Source organism: Magallana gigas, chromosome 2, assembly GCF_963853765.1.
Source record: "Magallana gigas chromosome 2, xbMagGiga1.1, whole genome shotgun sequence".
NCBI classification, from domain to species: Eukaryota; Metazoa; Mollusca; class Bivalvia; order Ostreida; family Ostreidae; genus Magallana; species Magallana gigas.
Window position 1 is genome coordinate 13,410,719 of NC_088854.1, and position 13,943 is coordinate 13,424,661.

The following is a 13,943-nucleotide window of genomic DNA, read 5'->3' on the forward strand; positions in this document are numbered from 1 at the left end:
TACCATACGATTTATATATGATATTGACACGGTTGAGCTCACTCGTGGAATGAACTTCTCTGTTGAAAATTCGAAAATTTATGAAGCCAAGCCATCAAAACGAGTCAATTTATATCAAAACATACACAAATGTGTGATAATTCGAGCATAACTTGAACAAAAGTCGGTGCGACCGTATGTAAACCCTGTAAATGTCCAGTGAATCAAGTAAAAGTCATGTTTAATTGTACTAGGCCGTAACAGACCGTACTAGACCGTACTTGGAACCGTACAACAATCGTATGAAAATCGTTTGCAAATCGTGTTCAAACCGTGACAAACCTTGCTTGACCGAGTATATCCGTGTTTTGTTCGTACATACTCGTGCTACATTCGAGTCTAAATCGTACCAACTCATCCCCAGGCACGGTTGGAGCTCAATACTCGTACCAGTCAACCCGTGTATAACCGAGTATACCGTATTGGAATCGTGTGCCCAACCGTGTTCTGTGTGAGACAGGCTTTAGCTTTACTAATCTAATACATGTACTTTTATTCAACAGTTCTAAACCTTTATGGTCATTCACTCTTGCTAATGCTTTTGAAAAGTGTAAATCTGAGTGTGCTGAGTTAAGTGTATAGAAAAGGCATTACCAATTTTTGTCTTGATAATTTCATTTGCACATGTTAGAAAGTTATTTTTTTAAACTCAAATATTTCTCTACTAAGTCCCTATTCTTGGACAGTACACTGTATACCACAGAGACAGTTCATGCTGTTGTTTCTTCTAACAAAGAGTTGTGTATAGTACCTGTTGAAGTGGTGAATGAGTCTTTTGAGTGTGCTGTAATTGACGGGAGGAAGCTCTCGGATCAGGAACTGGTACCACTCCAACTTCACCTGGGGGTCCATGCGACCTACAAAATACAATCACATATTTGATGCATGTTATCTATTAAATGCTTTTACTTTTCAAACCTTTTTTCCAAATTTTTCATCACAGAACTACACAGGACATTTCAATCTTACAGCAAAAACTAGACACATCGATTTGGAAGACTGGTGATTGATTGAAAAGAAAGATCAACCACCAAATTTTCACAACACCCCCAACCCTACTCAACCTTGACCTTAGAGTTTAGACCTTCACAAAAGTTAAGGTAATTCCAGCAAACAGAAAACCCCAATGGGTTGTGGTACATGTAGTTAGTATTACCAATTCATCAACCTGTTTGACAAAATAACCTGTATTGATAAAGATACACAAAACTTCAAAGAAAATGATACATACATTAATTCAATTTTCACATTAAGCCAAATATGATTATATTTTTTTTTTACCCAAACTCATAAGACTTCAATGATTGGGAGATTAAAATTACTAACTATATATAATGTGAAAACAGACCATGAATTTGTAGTGCTAATACCTTTTCAAATTTTTAACTGCAAAATGTTCAATTTCATCCTTGAAACAATATTGTTACTTACTGGGTACTTCAATCTAAACCTCATCCCTGATTATCACAAGAAAATGCAATGTAAGGATATCTTGCAATTGAAACTACAGACAGGTATTAAAAATATACATGTAAATCAATGTATGGGAATTCAGGAATTAAGATTGAATGCATGCATTTATGGAAGTAATTTTGCATACAAGAAATTTACATTCAAAAGTTTCAAGACAGAGAGACATTGGCAGAAAAAGAAGTTCTACTATGGTAATAAAAACATCAATTCTGATGACATTTAGATTTAAATTACAAATTCTGATTTTCAAAATCTATTTTCAAATGTGAACTAGATTAATCAATGCAAATATAATTAAACCACTTAAACTACATAAATATAAGTACTTTTTTAAAGAGACTAAATGCACTAAGAAAATGGAAAATTGTTTCTGATAGAGAAGTCACAACAAGATAATGGCACTTTCTTCAATTAAGTCATCTTGATGTAGAACAGGTGCACTCTGAGGCAATGAGTGAGAGCGTGTATAGATCTAAACTTCATTGTTTCTCCAGTCACAAGCATTCTACACAAGACCACACTGACAAGAGAACACAAGGCATAAAACCCAGGTAGATGGGTCAGCACTTACCATACATAATATCGTCTGTTGAAATCAAAATATCACATCACTGTCACAAATCAAACTTCAAAGCTTACAAATTGTTTATAACATAAACAAAATGTTCCATCTTATATTTTGAATTTTCCTTAACCCTTGGGAGGAACAAAACATTTCCATATTGTAAAGTATTGTCTTTCCGAATAAACAATAAAGAATTATATTTCATTTTTCCCCTTAACCTTAATGTCTAAAAGTGTATCACAATCACCTAAGGCATCAGCTAGTAATCTGTATGTCACAAGTTGGAAACCAGTTGAGTATTTTACAATTTATGTTTTTAATTAATTGTTAAACAATAGAAATTTTAAAATGTTGAATGTCAGTTATTATATTTTGAATATTATAATACTCCTATCCACACTGATATCTAAATATGTCTTATTACCAGCTTATGTTCATGATTGCAAATGAACATAAACAATTTTCAAACTGCATTGCCCTAAGCAAATCACTGAGCCAAAAGAAGCTTGCTTTAAAACACATCATTCTATGAACTTGTTTGTGAGATGATTGGTTGGGGGGGGGGGGGGGACCTACCAGCATTGTCTATCCACAACTGATGCTTGGTGCTCATCAGGAGCGGGTCCTTGAGACTGCGGAAGAACAGCTTCAGACAGGCCGCCACCTCGTGGACCTGGTTCACCCCCTGCTGTAGCACAACCGAGTGGGCATCTGAAACAGGCACAATAGCTACTGGTGAAAATCAAAAAAGGGAGAGAAAGGGAAAAGGCAGAAAAATGTGCTACTGTTTATGATGAATTTTGTTCACAGAATTGCTTCATTCATTAACTCAGCTTTACCGTTTATATACATGTAGTTTTCCCTAAGACACAAATATATCACCCATAGTTCATAAAACATTATTTTTTCAAGCTCTATATGTATTCTTTGATACATTCAACTCCTTACACTTGCAATGACTTGCTAAGTAATTGCTGACTTGATATGGATATTACTAATATAGTTAAGTTATTGAACAAACGTACATGTATGAACAGTTCTGTTGAATTTGGTCTAGGCAGTAAAATTGAAATTACAAGAATCTGCCACAATCTCTTATAAATCTTTGAACAGCTAAAAAAATATGTTGGTTTAAATTGACACTCAGAGATTCATCTCCCCACAAAAGTAAATGACAGTTAATAATGTTAATTTGATTTAAGTTCAAAAGGTTTGAAAACAATTCATTTCGTGCATTGGTTTAATTTTTACAACCAAAAAACAAATGATAAGAATCTTCTGGTAATCCGCATTGGCAATTAGGGCTTTCAATAATATTTTTTCTGAAAAGGTCGAAGTTTAAGATACAGTTATGTCTAAGTTTTGTGTGTATGATGTTAAGTCGTCTATGGCCGAAGCATAAATAGAACAGAGGTTTAATTTGGTTTAATTGAATACTGCTTTTGAAACCTGTAAAGAAGGAATTATTTCTGATAAGTAAACTTAAACTATTCCATTTATTGATCGTGTCAGAAACAAAGATTTCTTGAATATTTCTAGTCTACATTTTGGAATAGTATAGTCTTCTCGATTGCGTGTATTGTAATTTGATTCTAAAGTCCTGATTGAAGGGAAAATTTCTTTTAAGTAATCTGGTACCAAATTATTATGAATTTTATACATTGTGCTCAATTTTGCTAATTTTTGTCTCTCGGAAAGAGGCATCCAACCTGTTTCTAAATAAAGGGACTCTCTTGAAGATAATATGGGTAAGCCAGTGATGATTCTTGCTGCATAGAGTTGAACTTTTTCTAATTTTTCGACATCTTGTAACGAACAACCATCCCAGACAACAGAGCAGTATTCAATTAAAGGTCAAATAAAAGTCATGTACATTTTTGATAAAGTATTTCTTCCTATGCTAAATTTGAGCTTCTTCAACAAGCCAAGTCTTTGGTATGCATTTTTAACAATATTATTGATATACTCTGACCAGCAAAGGTTCTGACAAAAAAGTAACCCTAAGTGTTTGTGTGATGAAACATATTCTAATCGGCTATTTTGGAATTGGAGTTTTGGAGAGTAAAAATTTGTTTTGAGTGTAAAAAATATTGCTTTTGTTTTGGATGGATTAAATTTTAACAGCCAACTGGATGACCAGTTTTCTAGAACTTTCAGATCATGATTCAGGACATATTCAATATTGGCAACATTGTATGAAAAAGATTGTAAAGAGTTATCATCAGCGAACAGTCTACACGGTGTCCATGCTCAGTGTATTAGGAACCCGGTACCGGACACCTCATCGAAAGACAACTCGCCGAATGCGACAACTCATCGAAAGTCAACTAATCGAAAGTAAAACTCACCGACAGGACATGTCAACGAAAGACAACTCGTGGACAACGACACCTCATCGATATGAATTGAAATAAAAATATAAGTGTTTGAACACTTTTCAGGTTATTGTCTTTATTTTATTCTCAGTCACAATATGGCTGAGGGAGGGAGCGCTTTTTCATTTATTCCTTCTCAAAGGAATAAGAACAAATTAGCCTACAATGGTTTTATTTACGTATGTGATTCCTTGAAAGGTTGGCACACAATATAAGATATTAATGTAAATGTGCGAATACAATTAAAAAAAAAATTCCTATTAGTTATTGTGTTTTACTTTTCACTTTTAGTGTCTACTTTTTCACTTTTATTTTCACTTTCGATGAGTTTCGATGAGTATCGATGTATTGTCGTATCCATGAGATGTCTATTCCATGACTTGTCGTATCGATGAGCTGTCCATTCGTTGAGTTGTCGCATCGATGAATTTTTTCGATGAGTTGTCATAGACCCTTAGGAACCCTGTAAGCACTCACCAGCCATAAACCTGTCCAGCAGAGCCTGAACCTTTGATTTGACACCGGACAGTCGGTATATTCCTTCTTCTTGTATACCTACAGACAGAAATCTCTCATTATAACAATACCTCACAGCCAGGTTCAAGACATTTCATCTTTATATTGATATCAATTAAGATATCTCATATTCAACACTTCTTTACATTTGTGAAACCGTGAGTTATAACATACCATAATCCTCTATGAAGCAGACACACTTTTCAATAATGACTGGAACATTTGAGGGGGAGAGATTTTGGTCCTCCAAAGTATCACCTCCAGTCTATTACAACAAATATAAAAATGTTGTAAAATCATTAATATAATAATCCTATTTTGATTTTTTTCTTTTTCAAAATACAATTCCATTAATATCTCTATACAGTTGTCATTTTCATTAGAAGTTTTGTGCTTATTCACAATTATGTATAGATCTCCTTACTTTCATAGCTTTACTGCACACATTTAGTAACCTTTCTGTGTCCCGGGCGAGATCAGCTTGGATATAGAGAGACCTACAAATACCATTAACATAGTATAGCTTCCAATAACTCAATTATATTTATTTCTTCAAGTTTATATACATGTATCATCATGCACAATTCTTAAGATTGTAATCAATAAGCATACTTTCCATAGACATCCAGAGCCAAACATTTGCCCACTTCCAGACATGTTGTGCAGGCAAGGGTGGATTCACTGTATTCTAAAGTAAACCAAAAACTCATTAAATTAGTACATTAATTGGATGATTATTACCGTGGGTATAAAATTTCTTAAGAAAAATTTAATAAAGAATTTCTCTTTAAATTTCAAATCAATATTACATGTATATTTAAAATCTTACTGATATTCAAGGCTTTCCTGAGATCTACTTTACAAAATTCTTGTTTGTTCTGAAATGAAAAAAATCCACATTTACATACAATTTCAACATCTGAGAATTGTTTTCTTTAGTTTTAAATAATTTATAGTCTGTAAGACTGTTACATAAAACCCCAAATATTTGTAATTGTTTTTTAATGAATAAAACTAATTTATATACTGGTAATACTTATATTAAATTAAATAGTAAGCTTGTAAATCATTATTGGGATTATCATATCATCACAGCTTGGATATCATTAACTGAACACAAGGTATCATCATCATTATCTGTACCACCCCTGACCTGTGTTCACAGCCACACCTGAACACACCCAAGCTACTCCCAACAATTATAATGCATTGACCAATGATAAGTGGTTATCATTACTTATTTTAACAAATGACCAATAAAAAGTGATCTTTACATAATTTCTTGCTCTTTTGACCAATGAAATTAAAGTTACATAGTAAATTATTTCTCAGATCCTTTAAAATGTCCTGTCAATGTCACATTTCATCAATCAAAGTTGTCATATTTGGTACCGTTTCAGCAATTCTTATATCTACCAAGTGTTTGTGCAGTGATATCTCTAGTGACATCAGGATATCAAAATTGATATCTCTAGTGTAAGTGTTTGGATCTGTTCTACAGTGATATCTTGTTGTGTGTAGTGATACCTGTGTTTGTGAATGGTGATATATTTTAGTGGCATCTGTGTTGTGTATATTCTGAATTCATCATGGATGACTTGGACTTCCTGGAAACAGCCTTGGGACCTGCTACCCCATGCCACTTGGACTCCTCAATTCTACAAGATCTCCAACAAACCTTCAAAGACTGTGAGGAACCACCAATCCTCAACATTGATGATGTGATTGCGACACTGGACTCTATCACCACTGAGGAGCCACCAGCGACCTCATCTACACACAGCAAGAACCTGACACCACCTCAGACACCACCAAAAGAATTCAGCACCTCTCCCGCTGAAGCAAGAATCAACGATGCCCTCTCCAGTCTCCTCAGATCCACCACTCAAGCCCCATCCAAGAAAGACATCTTCTCAGCACTCCAGTCTACACTGATGAAGGAGTGTTCCCAAGATTCAACACCAGATGTTCTGTTGCAGACCGTGTACGACCCAATCCCCCATTCTGTGACTCTACGAGATCAGCGCCTACAGACGCGTTACAACAGCCTACTGAAGCAGTATCCCACCGAAATAAACAAGCTCTCCAGCTTCCACCGCCACCATGCCTCGATCATAGAGAGTGACCGCTACATGATGCTTCATCTCCATGCCAAAAGTTCCGACCATTTCAAGCAGATGTACAACGCCTACTTCGACAGCATGCTGCACAGAATGATGGAGCGAGTGGAGAACAGCCTTCTCCAACTTGAAAAGACATCCCAAGTCACATCCCCCAAGCCAGTGAAGACCTCCCTAAAGAACCGGACACTGCTGACAAAGAAAGCTGTTGACATGATGGAGGAATGGTACCTAAGCAACCTTGACCACCCCTACCCCTGCCACAAGGTCGTCCAATCCCTGGCCGTGTTTGGGAACATCAGAGAAGAGCAAGTCAGGAAGTGGTTCGCCAACAAGAGGACACGACAAGGACGCACCAACAAGATACAGAAATCCACGCCAGCTCAGTGATATGTGATTGTGTTGTGAATGTCCAGTGATCAAAGTCAATTAGGTGAATCTCCATTCAATACAACTAATGCATGTGATTATGAAATGAATGTGCTTTCATTGAGTGCTATCAAAAATATGATCAATTGTTGTATGAATAATTTGTAGATATACAAATGAATTTTCTGTCTTGTTATATCTGTTACAATATTTGTGTGTGGATGCATCTGAATGTCATTCTGTGCCACAAATGTTACAGCATTTGTATTTAACTGATATCTAGAAACACAAATTTGTGTACATTTTATTGTTGTGCTATTTATTCCAGTAATATCAAGTGCTATGCATGCCTCATGTTTTTATTGATTTTATTTCTTAATAAACATGTAAAATTGTATTGATTCTTACTTTATCAAAGTATTCCAGTATTCTGTTGTTGATCATCAACCAAGTTTTTTCCCACGACTGAAATGAAGAATTCATGTCATCAATTTATTAATAATATGAAGGAAATAAGTAAAGACAAGAGGTTAATATCTGTCTACACATACAAGTAAACTTACAGATAAAACATCCTTTATGTAGAAATTTCCTGCAAGGTTGAATTCACATTGACCAATATCCGCCATTAGTGAAACTGGACAGAATAACTGTGAATAAAAAACATCAAACATTAATCCATTTGCATATTATTTATTGTAGTACATGTACATGTATCATAATTAAGATAAACATAACTTACTTCAACAAATCTAATGAAACCTTAAGTTATAATAACCAGTGTTTAACTCTTACTTTAGCCAGGGCCACCATCCAGCTCTTCCGTTCCTGAGGGGTAGAGGCGGCAAACAGATACTCCCGATTGTCCTTTTTACAGGTGCTAAGTTCAAATGCCTCTGGGTATCTAAAAATAACATTACCAAACTATGTAAAATTTGTAGCATAGTTTTAAATTATTTAAAAAGGTGTTATCTACTATGCTACACAATATCCATAAAAACTTCGGAAAACACTGTATTTTGTCAATGCTTTGAATCCATGTAATTCTCAACAAATGAATGGATCTACAAGCTTGAAATCATGGCCAGGACATTTGCTGCAAGGTTTTGCTGTACAATTCATTATCTTTCAAAAAAACATTTCTAGCTGGTCTACTTACAATTAGAAACCCAACATGCACAAACCACAGCATTCTGCTACAAATTGTGGATCAAATTCTTTTTACTACTGTATAGTACATGTACTACATTCTACAATGATTATTAGGGAATACATGTCATTACTAAATGCAAAACAATTCATTCAACTACTGGTATATAAGATTACAGTAATATAAACTCCATGCAATATAAACCAACTACATCAATAATGGGCCAGACTCCAAACACACGCACACACAGGGTCAAGAAATTCAGCTTTCCATGAAGGGTACACACATGTGTACAACACCAATAGTAGGGAGGAGTGTAGTGCTAACCATGCAGTTACTGACCTTTTATTCAAGTTTCTCACATTAGACAAGGACCTAGAGTAGGGAGTGACTCATTATCTACACTATTCCAGTATAATGTCAGTCAAGTTTCATGTAAACCCTTGTAATCCTCCAAATTATTTTACAACAAACAAAATATCCATGTTTTGAAAGGTTGTTTCTGACTATATAACAAGGAGTTTCAAATTTATTAGATTTTTCTCGAAGGAACTGTCTGAAAGAAGAAATGAAATAAAGACACATACTTGTCATAGGTGGAAACTGCCTGGACACACATCATGATATCATTGTCCACACTGTCTTTGGCTCCTGAACTCTGCAAAAATAAAACCCCAGAATTCATTTACTAGGTACTTTATCTATGATCAACATGAAGATTTGTTATTTCTAATTGCTAACTTTTTGAAAATGTCTGAATGGACTGCAAATATCCATCAGTAAAACACAGTAATACTGATGCCAACTCTAAACATGCTACATTACACCCTTTAAAATTTAATACAAGAAATATCTTTGATACATTTTTATTAACAAATGCTAATGCAATATATATTTTCATTTGACATTTGATAATTTATGCTAATCATTTTGTCAAATTACATGTAATAACATAATTCCAGTAACTTTCTTGAGTTAATAGAACTAAAATAGTCATTTGATACATGCTTTCTTCTATAGTCTGTTCATTTTGGTGTTATATAACTACAAATATTTCCAAAGTTGAAAAAGCAAAAAGAGTGAGAATGTATATGGGTTAAATCATTTTAAAAACAATGGTTTTTTTTCCTTACAAGAAAATATTTTACATCTATAGTAATCTGGTATTTGAGAAAACAAGCACTTGATATAATAATACACCCCAAACCAATGTTTGCTATGAATATCTTAATATTGGAAACATTACCTCCTAAGGTACATGCATATACATGATTTGAAAGAAGAAAAACATTATATTAATCAAATAATACTGCAAAGAAAAAACCAAATTGTCATTGAATAAGTTTTGTAGGAATTGTCTTTCACTGCAAATGTTTATCTTTGATGATCAAAGTAAGAATGAATTTAAAATGAATTCTTTAAATTGTGGTAAATACTTACAGTTTGACTCAAAAAATACCGCAGACATCCATGCTCTATCACGCACCATCTCTTGCGGAAATCTGTAACCAACAATAAAAGAACAACAGCGTTAAACATTGTACATGAACAAATTTAGGTTCACCATCACATATTCCTGTATTTCATACACAAAACTTTATAAAAAAGTTACTCTTTGAGAAGGGAGATATATTTCACCATAAAAACATTATTTCAAAACATACCTCCGATATTTCATCCGTTTAAAATATAATGCAGTAGGCATATATCTTATTGATATTGCAAAATTTGAAAGGAGCAGTGGGAATAACACGACTTTTCATTCGTTTTTCCCCTTGTCTAATTGCAATAAAATTGATCAACATGTGTCATCAACCAACAAAAATGAAAATACTAAAATGCCTGCAAAACTAATCTTTGATTTTTTTCTGGCCTAAGCTTTGAAATATTATGTTGTGACTGTACCTTTTTTATTGCTCCCTGTCTTTTGTAAATAACCATCTAGACAGACCTCGGCCCTTAGTCTGCTGACCTGACCCTGTCAATCAACAAAAGTTTGTCAGTTTCTAAATGTCTTAGATAACTGATAGACACATAACGCAAAAAAATTCGTCATTCTCCAAACAGACAGATTCATGTTTGTCTGTCTCTAAATGTCTTAGCAAACTGATTGACACATAACGCACAAAAATTCGCCATTCTCCAAACAGACAGATTCATTTCATTGATGATAAGATTTAAGCTACACTCTATACTTTAAAAGGGTTAGAACGTAAAATCCTATATTCTCATGATGGATAACAAGATAATTAAGATAATTAACAAGCTTGGGTACTTCAGTAAAATGGATTATTGTCTGCAATGCCTGTACATACCTCATCTGAATCATTAAAAGAGCTGGAAGACCCTGAAAGAGAAAGAATTGATTTATATGATAAATTCATTCAAAATATCACAAACACTGGATCATGGGAGCTCCACGAATAAATCACTCAAAAGAAGACTCAATGGTCCAGAGAGCAACAGGTGCTTCAACTTACGTTCTCCTCCATTTTGGAAAAGAAATTCCTGAAAATACAAAAGATATGCAAGTACATGGATAGGTTAAATTGAAAAAATGAAACACTTATATGCATCTTACAAAGATGCTGAATAAAAATGCACTGGAACTCTTTCTTACCATGGTCAATCTTTGGCCCATACGCTTTGCTATTCTATATGCTGAAAAAAAGTATAAACAGTACAATGAAATACCATCACATTTGCAACAAAATATAAATTGAAATCCGATACCTGCTTTTTACAAAAATACCTCTTACCATTTTCACCTTCACTATTTGTATAATACATCTGAAAATATAAAGCAGTATTTTACTAGTAGATTAATTTATTAATTCAGGGTATTATCAGATAGTACAAAAATAAAATATATACGTGAACTTACATTGGCACCTAAAAAGGTAACTTTCATTGTCTGTAGAAGGTCTCCACGTACACTGAATTCTAATAATTTCTAAAAAAAAAAAATAATAATAAAAAAAGGTAAACTTGCTTCTATAGTTTGTACATTTCTGCATAATGTGTCCCTGTGTTTCCCTATATTATCATAAAAGACTTTCACTATCTGATACATGAACTATGCAACAACAGTGAAAAATATATTGAAATTATTTATTATGATATGCCAGTCACTTTATCAAAGAAAATCTCAATTTTTGCTCATGAAAATTACTCTTCTTGTGTCCTATTTTTTGGAGCTTTTCTTTTTTTTTTTTTTTTTAGCAATGATTAGTTTCTAAAACATGTAATGGGTATAAAGCGAAGGATTTTGGTCACCTCATTGAGAACTTTTTGGTTGTCTGATATGCCAGATCTATCACAGTAAAGCTTGGCTTTGTATTTGTTTTCTATCAGGGCCATTCTTTGGGCAGCTGATGTGTCTGTGTTGATTCGTTTGTCGGGAGGTAACTCGTGCTGCCAAAAGTCATTAGCGTTTCCATTTCCAATGGCTTTCATCATCTACAATGACAAGATTATAATACTTTTTGTACCAAGTCTGATGGATAACAGTATCTACGTATGGAAATTCAATATCCCTGTAACTCTCTTCTATTGTCACCCAAAAGTATAGGATACTTTTTAGGGTCTTTTGTTTTCAAAGGAAGACCCTATTGTTTTTGTTAGGTTTCTTTTTCTCTATTCTTCACTATTACTATTATGTTTCTTTTTTTTTCTTAACATTTTTCTTTAAACTCAAATATCTCAGACATGGTACAACAGATTTTTATGAAATTTCATAGATAATAAAGAGTATCAAGATCTTTTACATACATTTTTGTTGAAAAAGTCATTTCCGGTCGGCCGATATATTCGTTTATCTTTTTTTTTAAAGTGATTTTGTCCTCCCCTTTTCTCAAAAACGATTAAGGACAGAAAATTGAAATTTTCAGGAATAATAGATTTTTGAATTCTTAGGTGAGATCAGGTAAAAACATGAATGTCACTTCCAGCCTTTTTTTCCCATCAAAATATGTTTTAAACTTATCGAATTTTAATATGAGCAGGTCATCTGTCACTTCTGGTTGTCACCGTAAGTGATTCCAAAATTTCGATTTTTGGGGTTTTAAAGCATATACGTTTTGCAGACATTTTTGGACTGAATACAAAACTAAAATTCGTTTTAAAATTGGACAATGCATTGCAGAGATATTGAAGTTTAAAAATGACCTTTCCCGAAAATCTTAATTTTGCAGTGTGGGTCCAAAAATTAGTTAAAAGGAGGTTAATATAGTAACTCGTTCCAAATGTCAACATTTTTATTCAACCCTATCATTAATTCATAATCAAACGGAAGACCCACTTGTTGCTTGTAACGAGATTGTGTCTAGTTTTCTTTATAATTGTCTAGAACAGATACCGGTAACTGTTTATATAATAAACAAACAACAAATCTGGTTAGGGTGTTTACACATCTAAATATCAAATACCAATTTATACCATAACAATATTTTTGGAGAATCATGATTTTCCAAATATTTTTTTATACTTATTTACTTCTATATTCCATATCTCTGAATAACAGTATAAATAAGATGTAAAAGAAAATTTTAAATACAAAGAAAGACAGGAGACAGTCTGATCAGAAAAGCTTGACTGCAGAGCCTCAGGACAAGTGAGCTACAACATTATCATCCTAAATTGAATGGTACATTTATGTTAAGCCACCTACAGCTTTTTCTGTTAGTTGACTACCGTTATTATTTCACTACCTACCTCTATTAGACTAGGCGTCCATATTTTGGTATCCATCCGAAGGGACTTGACTCTTGATATGGAGTGTTCAAAGTTCCGATGGATACCTAAAATTAATAGAAACATGCATTATTGCTACAAACTAGCTGCCATATAAAAAAGTTTGCTTACAGGGAAGTTTTATATTTCCCCATCCAAAAATTCTTGACACTTATTTACATGTCAAGATTACAACACATTAACAGGTTATGAATTTTTAATCTGTATTATGGCTCACAATTTTTTACTGTCTACACGAAGGAGTATATCTTGGATATATAAGTGAATTTTCCAAAGCTTATCTAGAAAAACTTGCAGAACATGGCAGCATTTGCTAAAAAAGATTTGAGCTAAGGAAAAAGCAGCACAAAAAACAATGCACTTAAAATTACACTAACTTTTATATACTCAAGAAATCCGATTCCCAAACATAACTAGTACAATGTACATATAATTGGTATGTTTTCTAGTGAAGTAATAGCAAGGAAATCTATGATCACCAGAAACAATTAGTGTTATTACCAGTAAACTTTAGTTCAACCTACCAGATACTGTAAATGTTTTACAGATGACCAAAATCTTATTCTTAGTTTCTTAGTTTTTTT

The 13,943-nt window shown here is 33.5% G+C and overlaps 1 protein-coding gene across 13 annotated transcripts in view; it reads right to left on the reverse strand.

Annotated features, from left to right (window-relative positions):
- LOC105342151 (arf-GAP with Rho-GAP domain, ANK repeat and PH domain-containing protein 2) overlaps positions 1 to 13,943 on the reverse strand; it is a 53,957-nt gene that overhangs the window by 11,674 nt on the left and 28,340 nt on the right. For 10 of the 13 annotated variants that reach the window (XM_066075115.1, XM_011449017.4, XM_066075113.1 and 7 more), the window contains 22 exons: positions 13,321 to 13,406; positions 11,884 to 12,066; positions 11,492 to 11,560; positions 11,367 to 11,397; positions 11,228 to 11,268; positions 11,088 to 11,115; positions 10,923 to 10,954; positions 10,513 to 10,585; positions 10,048 to 10,109; positions 9,195 to 9,265; positions 8,950 to 8,982; positions 8,253 to 8,361; positions 8,021 to 8,107; positions 7,866 to 7,922; positions 5,798 to 5,846; positions 5,581 to 5,656; positions 5,393 to 5,465; positions 5,143 to 5,233; positions 4,930 to 5,007; positions 2,654 to 2,788; positions 2,084 to 2,098; positions 791 to 896 (listed from right to left, as the gene is read on the reverse strand). In XM_066075115.1, coding sequence (XP_065931187.1) covers positions 791 to 896; positions 2,084 to 2,098; positions 2,654 to 2,788; positions 4,930 to 5,007; positions 5,143 to 5,233; positions 5,393 to 5,465; positions 5,581 to 5,656; positions 5,798 to 5,846; positions 7,866 to 7,922; positions 8,021 to 8,107; positions 8,253 to 8,361; positions 8,950 to 8,982; positions 9,195 to 9,265; positions 10,048 to 10,109; positions 10,513 to 10,585; positions 10,923 to 10,954; positions 11,088 to 11,115; positions 11,228 to 11,268; positions 11,367 to 11,397; positions 11,492 to 11,560; positions 11,884 to 12,066; positions 13,321 to 13,406 — 1,585 coding nt within the window. The remainder of the gene's footprint in view (positions 1 to 790; positions 897 to 2,083; positions 2,099 to 2,653; positions 2,789 to 4,929; positions 5,008 to 5,142; positions 5,234 to 5,392; positions 5,466 to 5,580; positions 5,657 to 5,797; positions 5,847 to 7,865; positions 7,923 to 8,020; positions 8,108 to 8,252; positions 8,362 to 8,949; positions 8,983 to 9,194; positions 9,266 to 10,047; positions 10,110 to 10,512; positions 10,586 to 10,922; positions 10,955 to 11,087; positions 11,116 to 11,227; positions 11,269 to 11,366; positions 11,398 to 11,491; positions 11,561 to 11,883; positions 12,067 to 13,320; positions 13,407 to 13,943) is intronic. The other 3 variants (XM_066075114.1, XM_066075117.1, XM_020072912.3) reach the window with 2 other exon arrangements.